General features: G+C 49.8%; 2 protein-coding genes across 4 annotated transcripts in view; one reads left to right on the top strand and one right to left on the bottom strand.

Annotated features, from left to right (window-relative positions):
• Nucleotides 1-10354, top strand: part of Smyd5 (SMYD family member 5) — a 14586-nt gene extending 4232 nt beyond the window's left edge. Inside the window, exons 2-13 of the mRNA XM_021164695.1 lie at nucleotides 2220-2328; nucleotides 2824-2963; nucleotides 3734-3855; nucleotides 4171-4240; nucleotides 4705-4809; nucleotides 5630-5692; nucleotides 5808-5878; nucleotides 6180-6286; nucleotides 6641-6697; nucleotides 8167-8261; nucleotides 8843-8913; nucleotides 8994-10354. Coding sequence (XP_021020354.1) covers nucleotides 2220-2328; nucleotides 2824-2963; nucleotides 3734-3855; nucleotides 4171-4240; nucleotides 4705-4809; nucleotides 5630-5692; nucleotides 5808-5878; nucleotides 6180-6286; nucleotides 6641-6697; nucleotides 8167-8261; nucleotides 8843-8913; nucleotides 8994-9141 — 1158 coding nt within the window. The 3' untranslated portion in view covers nucleotides 9142-10354. The remainder of the gene's footprint in view (nucleotides 1-2219; nucleotides 2329-2823; nucleotides 2964-3733; nucleotides 3856-4170; nucleotides 4241-4704; nucleotides 4810-5629; nucleotides 5693-5807; nucleotides 5879-6179; nucleotides 6287-6640; nucleotides 6698-8166; nucleotides 8262-8842; nucleotides 8914-8993) is intronic.
• The window catches only part of Pradc1 (protease associated domain containing 1), an 11086-nt gene continuing 4487 nt past the window's right edge, over nucleotides 4804-11402 (bottom strand). Inside the window, exons 5-6 of one of the 3 annotated variants that reach the window (XR_003836927.1) lie at nucleotides 5573-5743; nucleotides 4804-5311 (exon numbers count right to left, since the gene is read on the bottom strand). Coding sequence is in view for 2 of the 3 variants with exons in the window: in XM_021165321.2 (XP_021020980.1) it covers nucleotides 11103-11223 (121 nt within the window). In the remaining variant the exon portion in view is untranslated. Of the gene's footprint in view, nucleotides 5744-10733; nucleotides 11224-11402 lie in introns of those variants that run through there. The other 2 variants (XM_029478555.1, XM_021165321.2) reach the window with 2 other exon arrangements.

An 11402-nucleotide genomic window follows, 5' to 3' on the forward strand; every position in this document is an offset into this window, starting at 1 on the left:
GACAGAGAGAGGCAGAGGAAAAACAGACACACACAGAGACATTCAAGAATTGTTTCCTCACTCTTCATCCTGATGTTCAAAGTATGCCAGGCCAGTCGTCTTAATTTTTAGTGCTGGGATTAAAGGCATGCACCGCTACATCTGGCCAGTTACGCCATTTCAGGATTTGAAATTATCAGAAGATCACATGGGTCTCATTTCTTGCTGCCAGGAAGGCTGAGTTTTCATATTGCTTGNTTGATCTCGGGGGCAATAAAATATAGAGATGGAGTTCCCAGGAAGGCAGCCAAGNGTGTTTTCTGGGCTTTGCCCCTCATTTCACTTGTCCTGTTCTATAGTTAGCTTTTAGAGCTGGGTAGTGACACATACCTGTTATCCCTGCCTAGGAAGAATTATTGTAAGTTCAGGGGCAGCCTAGGCTGTGTAGGGAGACACTGTCCAAAAAGGAAAGAAGCTTTCTGGGTTATTATGTATAGGCTGAGATTTGCTCTGAGTGTGACAAAGGCCCATCTACACCCAGTGCCAATGCTGAAGGGAAACAGGAAGCTGCTGTGGCATCAACAGTGATGGAGCGTTTTCTCTGCCACTCAGCTCCTCTTTGGAAGCACTACCATCACTTGCTAAAGCAGTGTCAGCAGATCCATTAACTGCCTAGGCTCTTGATGTGCAAAGTGTGCCAGGCTAGGTTTGTTTTTGTTTTTCTTGTTGTTTGAGTATTTATGTATTTATTTTTGAGACAGTTTCTCTGGATAGCCCTGGCTGTCTCGGATTATGCTCTGTAGACCCTAGGCAGGCCTTGAACNCAGAGATCTGCATGTTTCCATCTCCCTAGAGCTAGGACTAAAGGCGTTCGTACCACTGCCTAGCTCAGGCTAGGCTTCTTAAACTTTAGCATGCATAGGGATACCAGCATCCTGTTAAAATGCAAATTTTTGGCCTGTGAGATGGCTCATGAGGGAAAAGTGCTTGTCATGCAAGCCTGACAGCTTGAGCTCATTCACTAGATCCCATAAAGAGAGAGCTGACTGTTGAAGGTTGTCATCTGATTGCTACACAGTGCCCACACTCATGCATGCACATCTCTCTCTCTCTCTCTCTCTCTCACACACACACACACACACACACACAGTGGGGGGGAGAGGGAGAGAGAGGGAGAGGAAGATGGACACTCTGATTCTGGGCAGGGCCTGAGAGTTTTCCTTTTAAAAACTGGGTAGAGTTCCCGAGGGTGCTCACTTGCACTATGTTACCACACCTTGGAAAGTGCCTGGCAGAATTTTTGAACACCCACTTCTCCGATGGGAAGCAGTTGTCAAGGAGGTTCCCAGGAGGCTTTGGGAGCTGGTTCTAGGACTAGTTCAGTGCTTTGTGCTGGTCACTTCTCCCCCAAACTAGGCTGCTTTCTGTTGGGATATAGGGTGTCTCTGAGACCCTGGAGAGCAGCACAAGGTCTCATGGGGAACTGAGGGTAGTGCCATCCTAGTAGCCACTGCTGGTGTAGGAGGGCCTCAGCCAACTAGGAACCGTGGCCTTGCCCTGGCCATTCTAGAATGTCCAGGTGTTCAGGTGGCTACTAAGGTGGCTCCCTCCTTGGCCAGGTATTGTGGACTGAGAGAGGCACAGCTGCTTCAGCCTCTTGTGAGCTCTTGGAGCTTTGTTTTTGTTTAAAGATTTATCTTCATTTGTATATTTGTGTGTCCCACGTGGGTTTGGTGCCAGTGGAGGCCTTGGATCACTTAGAACTGTAGTTACAGGTGTGTGTAAGCTGCCTTATGTCAATGCTAGAAACCAAATAGGTCTTGTGGGAGAGCAGTAAACACTCTAAATTCTCTAGTCCTGTTTTATTTATATGTGTGTGTGTGCGTGCGTGTGCTCGCGCCATCTNTGTATGTAGATGTACATGCCTGTGTATGTGAACAGAGGCTAGAAGAAAGCATTGGGTTTCCTCTTCTATTACATTCCACCTGTTCCCCTGAGGTAGGGTCTCCCTGAGTCTGGGGCTCATGACTTGGCTTGGCTGAAAGCCAGCAGGCCCCAGTCCTCTTCCTGTTTCTGTCCTGTCTGGAGCTAGGGTTCCAAACAAACAAACCAAGGTCTTATGTAGCTCAGGCTAGCCTGAAACTTCTTATCCCCCTATTTCCATGTGCTAGGATAATAGCCATGTGTCACTTGGCAGGTTTGAAGCAATGTCTTACCCTGTCTGTTCTTTGCCTTGTTAGGGAAAGGGACTGTTTGCCACACAGCTGATTCGGAAGGGAGAGACCATCTTCATTGAAAGGCCTCTGGTAGCTGCGCAGTTCCTCTGGAATGCACTTTATCAGTACAGGGGTGAGCACATCTTGCCTGCTTCAGGGGGCTGCTGAGATGTTCATTCTGCGCATGAAGCTGAGCCTCACACTTCTCCTGGCCAACATCCTGGAAGGAAATGCTGTCTTTCCTTGGAGCATAGGGCCTGAAAACCAGGGCTCTGGCTACCTTTGTGTTTGGGGCTGTGTACCTGCGATGGGAGGTGCCTCCAAAATGCTCCTTGGGAAGGATTCTCTCTTAGCCATAACTTAAGAGTCTCCTCCCATGGGCATCATGCTGAAGGGCTCTGTACCTGAGACATCCCGACTGAAACACTGTGTATAACCCCTGCTCAGCCAAGACTGAGTTAGGTGTACTTGGCCAGCCTTTTCATAGTTTTCTTAAGTTAGAGAGAAACAGAAAGGAGCACCAGACTGAGGCAGGGATCCCCACAGACTGAATCTGAAGGAGAAGCAGTGGGATCAGGAGCTAGAAGGTTCTTGAATGAGGGACTTACTATGTCTTACTTCCCTGCAGCCTGTGATCACTGCCTTCGGGCACTGGAGAAGGCAGAGGAGAATGCCCAGAGGCTGACTGGGAAACCAAGCCAGATTCTACCACACCCAGAGCTATGCAGTGTGCGTAAGGACCTCCACCAGAACTGCCCCCATTGCCAGGTGAGCACCCCTGGGGAATGCATAGGAAAGGAGGCAGCCCAAGGAGGCTTTAGTTCCGTTTTCACTGGTGAGACAACGTCTGAGCAGAACTGCTCCGTTCCTCAAGGCTCATGGTGTAGTATGACAGTACAAGGGCCTAGTCATTGTTCAGCCTTTTCTTTGCTGCCAGTGTCCATTGTTTAGAAAATGTACCCATGTATGGTGGGTCTTAGGGTTTCTATTGCTGTGAAAAGGCACCATGACCACACAACTCTTATAAAGGAAACCGTTTAATTAGGGCTGGCTTACAGTTTGAGAGGTTTAGTCCATTATCAGCATGGCGGGAAGCATGGCAGTATGCAGGCAGACATGGTGCTGGAGGAGCTGAGAGGTCTATATCTTGACCTGCAAGCAGCAGGAGACTGTCCACACTGGGTGTTGCTTGAGCACATATGACCTCAAAGCCTACCCACACAGTGACACACTTCCTCCAACAAGGCCACACCTCCTAATAATGCCACTCCCTATGGCCAAGCATTCAAACACATGAGTTGTGAGGGCAGTTATTAAATCATCACATGGGGACATGCCTTTTTCTTGGGAATCTGCAAGACGCTGGGAAAGCTCTCTTCCCTTCGTGTAGTATAAAGAGCTTAGGTTAGGTGCATGCCCCTACAACACCCTATTTTATCCCCACTGAGCTCTTGCTCTAGGGCTGTTATGGAAAAAAATGCAGTTAGATGAGGTGAGAGCCTCAGGTCCTGTGTGCTAACCTCCACTCTACCTAACAGGTGATGTACTGCAGTGCAGAATGTCGGCTAGCAGCTGCAGAGCAGTACCACCAAATCCTGTGCCCAGGCCCATCCCAGAATGACCCCCGGCACCCCCTCAATAAGCTGCAGGAGGCATGGAGGTAAGTCTCTTCCTCTTCCCTACTCTTCCCTCCATTCCTGCCTCAGCTCAGCAGCTGTGGGGAGCTTTGGTGAAGAAGTCACAGTTTTGGCAGCCTGTCTTTAATCTGAACAGCCAGCCCTACCATCTTCAGTACTTTAGACACTACACTGCCACAGGGTCCACCCAACCCTAAGGGATACAAAGTTGCCTAAGTCCAGCCTTTGATAACTGATGGACTAGGCAGGAAGTGTGTCTGTAGCCTTCATGCTGGGTTTGCCTGGCTCTGCTCCTAGGGAGGGGTCTTGTAAGTTACATGTTTTTTCTCTTTCCCTAGGAGTGTTCACTATCCTCCTGAGACTGCGAGTATAATGCTGATGGCCCGGATGGTAGCCACAGTGAAACAGGTGAGCCAGAGAAGGTGGCCCAGTCAGCCCTGGGTCTCAGCCATCTGACCTTGCTTGGATGCTCTTGCGTCTGGGTTTCCTGAAGGACAGCTGCTTGCTCTGTAGAATCTCCAGAGCATGCTAACTTTAAATCAGGTGTAAGCTGTGGCCCCTGGTTTTGCCTGTCTTTATTTTTCTGAGATATCTGTAGCAGCAGTTCCCAAATTTGGTCAATAGGGATCACTATCCCAGGATAGTGTCTCTTACATCGAGAGGTCTTGTGGACCCCTTCTGTCTTCACTATTCTTCCTCTATGGCCTTCTGTTTTCAAGGTGTTTTGAGTTGGCAAGCCCTGCCCCAGCTGGGAAGTGGCTGAGTGTGGGCAGAGTGGGAAGGGAGGCCTGGGTGGTGGTCATTCCCTGACAGCAGGGACTTGAGAAACATAACACCTCTTTTCCACACGGACGTGTGCATTTGCTGTGTAGGCCAAGGACAAGGACCACTGGGTCAGACTCTTCAAACACTTCTGCAACAATACAACCAACGAGGAACAGTCAATTGTCCACAAACTCCTAAAGGGCAAGTTCAAGGTCGGCTTTCTCCCACAGCCCTTACCCCAGCCCCTCAAGTAGCCCGGGGTGTCTGTGGCTACTTTTAGGGGAAACTCTACATTTGCCNTCTTCTCAGCTACAGCAGGGGTAAAAATCTGGTCCTGAAAATCCCTTCAAAGAATGCACATCCTAGTGCCACTTACCTTTGCGACCTAATATAGATCTAAAATTGGAAGTAGGGACAAAGGGCTGCATGTCCTACCCAGGAGTGCTTATTACCCCATGTGGGAAGGCAAGACTCTGAGGAAGGCAGCAGCAGACACATCAGGCTTTCTGGAGAGTGGAAGGGCTGGGGCTCCACAGGTCAGAGAGCTGTGAAATTCGTGAGGTGAGAATAAGACACTAAGGCCCTCAGCCTTCCTTTGGAGCTGCCCAAGTGGGGAGGCTGCCAGAGGTAGGGGCTGTCCGAGGGAGGGAGGAAGAGGGCGGGAGCGCAGCTGTGGGAAAGGTGTATCTCTCAGGCAGTGTTACTGTACTGGATCTAGAAGAAAGAAGGGGAAAGCCAAGTTGGTCAGAGGCCAAGCAAATCTTAGGGACACTCCAAGGGAGGGTAAGGATAGGTGTTCTAAGCCCTGCTGCCTCAGTCTTGCTGGAACGCGTACTGGAAAAAGGAAGAAAGGTTTGAGTTTACACCCTCATTTGGAGCCTGCAGACTTGGAGCTAAGTACTGCCTGTGTCCCCAGGGAAAGCTCAGGCACACCGATGGCTCCTTTTCTTTCTATTACTTGACTTCCCTACTTACCTGGTGCTAAGGGGAAGTTCCCAGGGCTTCAATGTCCCTCTGTTTCCCCTAAACCAGGACCAGCTGGAACTTCTGCGTGGGCTCTTCGAAGAGGCCCTTTATGAAGAGACTCTCAGTCTGGTGAGTGTGGGAAGGCAGGACCACGAAGCCTTTCTTCCTGGTGCTCCAGGCCTGGAGTTGAAGTGCAGTTGGGTTAGGAAAAGCAAGCACCAGACTCACCTTTCTTTCCCTACAGTGGTTCACACCAGAAGGATTCCGGTCTCTCTTTGCCCTTGTTGGGACCAATGGTCAAGGAATTGGAACCAGGTTAGGAGAGAATGTTCTAGACCTACTAAGTAATCCTCCAGGTTCGATAGAAGATTAATGGAGGAAGGTAGCCACAGATTCTTTGAAGCTGATAGGATTGGGTGTTGTCATGACCTGGATGGGAGGAACGAGGCAGGGGAATCTGCTGCTGGGAATCCTGCTCTTTTGGGAGGGTGGGGTCCTTACTCTAAAAAAAGAACAGCTTTGGATCTGTAGGATGGGGACTCTTCTGCCTGGGCTTAACCTGCCTAGACATAGAGAGCCCTGTGACCTGGGTTGCTTCCATCCATGGGCTGTTTAGTTCCCTCAGCCAATGGGTGCATGCCTGTGATGCACTGGAGCTGAAGCCTCAGGACCGGGAACAGCTAGACACCTTCATTGACCAGCTGTACAAGGACATCGAGGCAGGTGGGTGAGATGGGACTGTGGCTTCCCTACCCTTGGAGCTTCCCTGGTCAGATAGTGGACGTGTTCTTGCCAGGGAGCTCTAAGCTTATGAGGGAAGGGAATTACTCTGTGCCCATGGGAAACCTCAGAACTATCCACAGGACCCATCCAGAGACTCCATGGTGGGGGGAGGGAGAGTGCCAGATAAATAGGTAGTGGTACAGACAGAAGAGCAAGGCTTCTTGGAGAAGCACATTTAGACAAAATGGTAGAACCTGAGTGTCTCAGTTGGAGGGGTGGCAGGAGAGCAGAGCTGATGTTGTCTCATGAGTTTAATTTCCCTTTCCACTGTATCTGCACAATACTTTCTTACAGCAACCGGAGAGTTCCTTAACTGTGAAGGATCTGGCCTCTTCATGCTTCAAAGCTGCTGTGAGTCTTGGACTAGGGAGGAATGGGCCTATCTGCTTCTTCCCTACCAGGCCATCTTTCCCAGTTTGCTCCTTTGAGGCCGACCAGGGCAAGTTAGAAGTATGGTTAGGCCTGTGTTTCTTTGGAAATTTTCTTGGAAATCATTGCTCTATCAGTTCCTTCCTTCCTTCCTTCCTTCCTTTCTTATTCACTCATTCATTCATTTGATTATTTGTGGTGTTACTGGGGGTCAAACCCAAGGCTTCATCCCCAGCCTCCTCCTTGTGTTTTAATAGATATTTATAGTGGGCCACATCCACTTACAAAAGAGGCACAGAAATAAATGGTCTGTTGTAGGTGCCCTCAGATCCCATGCCTCCCTCCCTCAGTGAGACAATGGGACATAACTGAGAACAATGGTCAGTCTGGGGTGTGTGTGGAACCCAGTGATACAAGGCACATTTTATTTTCACTGTGGTCTTCAGGAAAGAACACTGGGCAGGGAGACAGGAAATGGGCTTTCAGCCCTGCCTTTCCCTGTAGTGTTTAACCACAAAGAAAGTGACCCAGAGCTCTGTTGAAATAAAAATTTTTTTAAAAAGAGTCTTGACACAAGAGGCTGAAGAGATAGCTCAGCAGTTAAGAGCACTGATTTTCTTCTGGAAGACCTGAGTTAGGTTCCCCACATGGCAGCTCACAAATGGCTATAACTCCAAGATCTGACACCTTCACACAAACATACATGCAGGCAAAACACCAATGCACATCTAAATACATACATACATACATACATACATACATACATGATGACTTTTAGACTCCTGATCCCTGGTTCTACCTCCTAAGTGCTGATACTATAGGTATACCATGCCTAGCAGGTTTTGTTTTGTTTTGAGACAAGGTCTCTTGAGTCCTGACTAGACTGGAACTCATTGTGTAGTCCAGTTGGACTTCAAACTCATCGCAGCTCTTACCTGGCTAGAGGGTTACTTGTGTGAATCACTGTGCTTGGCTTGAGAGTATTAGTTTGGTTTCATTTGTTTCTTTATACTTGTTATATGTTTTGAGAGATGGGCTCACTGTGTAGCACTGGATGGCTTAAAACTTGCTGTGCAGATCCCCTCGCTTCACCTCCTGAGTGCTGTTATTAAAGGCCATTGTCACCATGCTGGCTGTTTTGTTTCTGACATTGATTTATTTACACATAGGCTACGGGTGTGCATGTGGAGGTCAGAGTCAGTTCTAGGGATTACACTCAGGTTGTCAGGCTTGAAGCAAGCACTTTACCTGCTGAATCATCTCCCTGCTGTCATTGTGGGTGTAGTAACTCACTTAGGAGTCAGAGGCAAGTGTCACAAGTTCAAGGGTAGCCTGGGGTACATAGCAAGACTCTGATACAAAACTAGTTATGGAATGCTTGCCTAGCATGTGCAAGGTCTTGGTTCTGCATGCACACACACTCTACTCGCTATCTGTCTTTCGTGGCCTAGGCAACCACAGCTGTGTCCCCAACGCGGAGACCTCCTTTCCAGAAAACAACTTCGTTTTACATGTTACTGCCCTGGAGGATATTAAGCCAGGCGAGGTGAGAGGGCTGGGCAGCAGGGGTGGGCATAAGGGCTTTGCAGTTTCTCGGTTTCTCTTTATGAAGCAGCAGTAACTAGCTGGAGCCCCTTTGTTGGGCTGGTGGTGAGTCACCACAGGCCCCAGGGCCTGAGTCTTTTTGGCCATGAGTATGCTCTAATCCCTCCCAGTTCTTCAAACATCTTCAGAAAGTCTCAGATTGAAGTAGTACTATGTGCCCAGTTCTTGATCCCAGCTACCTTTTTGATTTCTTGTGGCTTGGACCACAGGAGCTAGTGAGGATTGGAAGTTCTGGTTGGTGGCCAGTTTCTCCTAAACGTGCTATACCAAAATTAACCTAGAGACTTTGGCTACTGGCTAGTTTTCCCCAGAGCTTGAGGCCAACCTCCATTCCTGTCTGTCTTAGACCCAGATGGGAGTCTTGCCAGCTGGAGGCATGGGGATGGATCAATGCTGAAAGACTTTGGAGGCCTAGCTCTCAGGCAAGGAACAGTGATCGACAATAGATAAGGCAGTTGTTGGGGAAGCTCTTTTCCTTTCTGATGGAGGGCATTGGCAATTAGATCCTCCTCTGTCCTACAGGAAATATGTATCAGCTACTTAGACTGCTGTCAGCGGGAGCGCAGCCGACACAGCCGACACAAGATCCTCAGGTGCCAACTGGGGACATGGTTGGGCTCTGGGCTCTTCTGTCCCCAACAACTGCCTGACTTGTCACCCCTNTACTTTGAAGGGAGAACTACTTGTTCAACTGTTCCTGTCCCAAATGCCTGGCAGAGGCTGGTGACCCCAATGTGACCTCAGAAGAGGAGGAAGAGGAAGATGAGGAGGAAGGAGAGCCAGAAGATGCAGAGCTAGGGGATGAGATGACTGACGTGTGATGTTATCTCGCCTGGAAGGCCCTGCCCAGACCCTGCTGGAAAAGGGGGGCCTGTCCTCCACAAAAGTGGTTGGAAGGAACAACCCCTCCCCTTTGCACCCATTGCCTGCTTTCTCCCTTCTAGCATTCTGCTGGAGGGTAGGATAGAGGCTGGACCCGAGCCCACCCCTTCCCAGACCTCATGCCCTGAACACTGCTGCTGAGCTGCATCGGCCCTGTGCCATCACAAGCCTTCCAGAACTGGCCTTCCCCTGTCATGCTCCACTGCAGCTGTGAGACGGGAATCAAGTTTCAGGTCTCATAGTGTTCTTCCTCTGGGCCCCTTAGCCCATATTCAGCTCATGCATCCACGAGAGGCTTGGCTCCTATTGACTGGCTATTAATTTCAGGGTGGCAACAAAATGGCCAATCAGAGAGCAGACCAGCTTTCTTGAGAGAAAGAGGTGATGTGAAGCCTTACCTCTTCCTTATTGTTCACCTGCCACAACTGCAGCTGAAGTACTGGCCTGCCACTTGCCAGCAACAGACAGGAACAAGGGACTAGGCCTTTAGAACAACACTGCAAAAAGACTCTGCCAGGGGTGCTGGGCTGTTCCCACTGTACACTGGGGAGGTAGAGATTGATCTGTTCGCCAAACCCCAGAATTGCTGTGCTTACATCTTGCCTCTTAGACTCAGACAAGGGGGCTAGCTTGATAAGGTGTGGAAGAGGCCTCTATCAGGATGAAGACGACCACCCTTTCTCAGAGCAACAGTATAGCAGATGACAGGTTGTGCTCTATAATCTAGGATGCCCACTCTTCCCCGAGACCAGCTGCAGTGGCCCAGCAAAGGGTCTCTGGGTCACTGATATCCTCCTTTAGGATCTCCAGAGGAACGCCAGTCTTCCAGAAATCTGAAGGAGCTGGGCAGTACACTTGAAGATGAGCCAGGACTTGTTCCCTCATTGCCACAGATGACCATCTCTCACTTGGGATGGGCACTGCGGAATTACAGCTACCATTCCCCATTTGTTCCCTGAGAGGCCTGCACATGGCTCTGCTAGGAGCTTTCAGGGAGGACCAGTGCCTATGCTATAGGCCCTTTTCAAGGTGGAGCCAGATGGAACATGCCTGACTGGCCCCCTGACCTATTGGGCACACTCCTTCACAACAGCCAGCAACCCCTCTCCCTCTGGTCTGCCCACTTGTCTCAATAAAATGTGAGTGGTGATAGGCCTTTGCAACAATGCCTTGTGGGGTGTGGGCTGGGTGGACCACTCTGGGTCTACAGTAGTCAAGATGGGTGCAAAAGGCACAAGTTAGACCAGTGGGTGGCAGCAGAATGCTCCGGATCCTCAGCAGGCCCCACACTGGTGTGTAAATGTCCCTAAAGCCAGACCAAGAGTCTCAGAGGTTTGGTTTCAATTGCTGACTCTGGGCCATAAGGGTCTTCTTCCCAGAGGGCTGGACTAAAACTGGCAGTCTGAGGTACTTATCCTAAAGGGCCTGAGGGTCTCTGAGCCTTCCCTAAAATCAGCAGAATGACATGGGACTAAGCAAATGAGCTCCCTACAGCATGCTTTCTTAGTTTAGGACACAGGCACAAACCTGGTGAGCTTTATTTGGCTTTATTGCTGAAAGTATGGGCTTATTAGTCCCCAAATATCACTTCTTTAAACCACTTGAGCAGCAGCTACAAGGCTCACTGTGAGGAGGGCTTGGCTGCTGGGAGCTGAAACAGGTGGTGTGTGTCAGGGTCACCTGCCTTCAGCACCTTTTGTTTCAAATTCTAGTCAGAAGCCTCTTCCTGAATCATGAGATGTCCTTGAGGCCCTGGGGAAGGGAAAGCCAGGAGTAGGGGTTCCCTGTNCTCTCTCTGGTTCCACTTGTCCTCAGAATCTATCTCCAAACTCCAAATAGCAGAATCTTGGGTTTCCTCTTCCCATGAGTCACTTGTCACTGGAACCTGGAGTCAGCTTTTCTACCAGAAAGTCCACGGAGGTTGCAGTAGCTCAAAGGTAGGGATACTGGTGACATTGACTGGGATAGAGATGATGGCCCATGGTAGCCCGTGCTGTTCCAGAGAACNGCGGATCATGTAGCTGGGAGGGCATGAAGAGCAGTAGCGATGGTCACTTTCTCAGCACCCAACACTGCCCTCTGCCCCAGTTATGCTGGGAGTTCCAGAAACTCAGAACTTTTTTGCCCTCTGACTGGGATATTCAAGATAGGGCCTGTGAGAGGGTACTGGTGATTGTTTTTGACCCCCACCAAGTCACAA

Source organism: Mus caroli, chromosome 6 (assembly GCF_900094665.2).
Source record: "Mus caroli chromosome 6, CAROLI_EIJ_v1.1, whole genome shotgun sequence".
Lineage (NCBI taxonomy): Eukaryota > Metazoa > Chordata > Mammalia > Rodentia > Muridae > Mus > Mus caroli.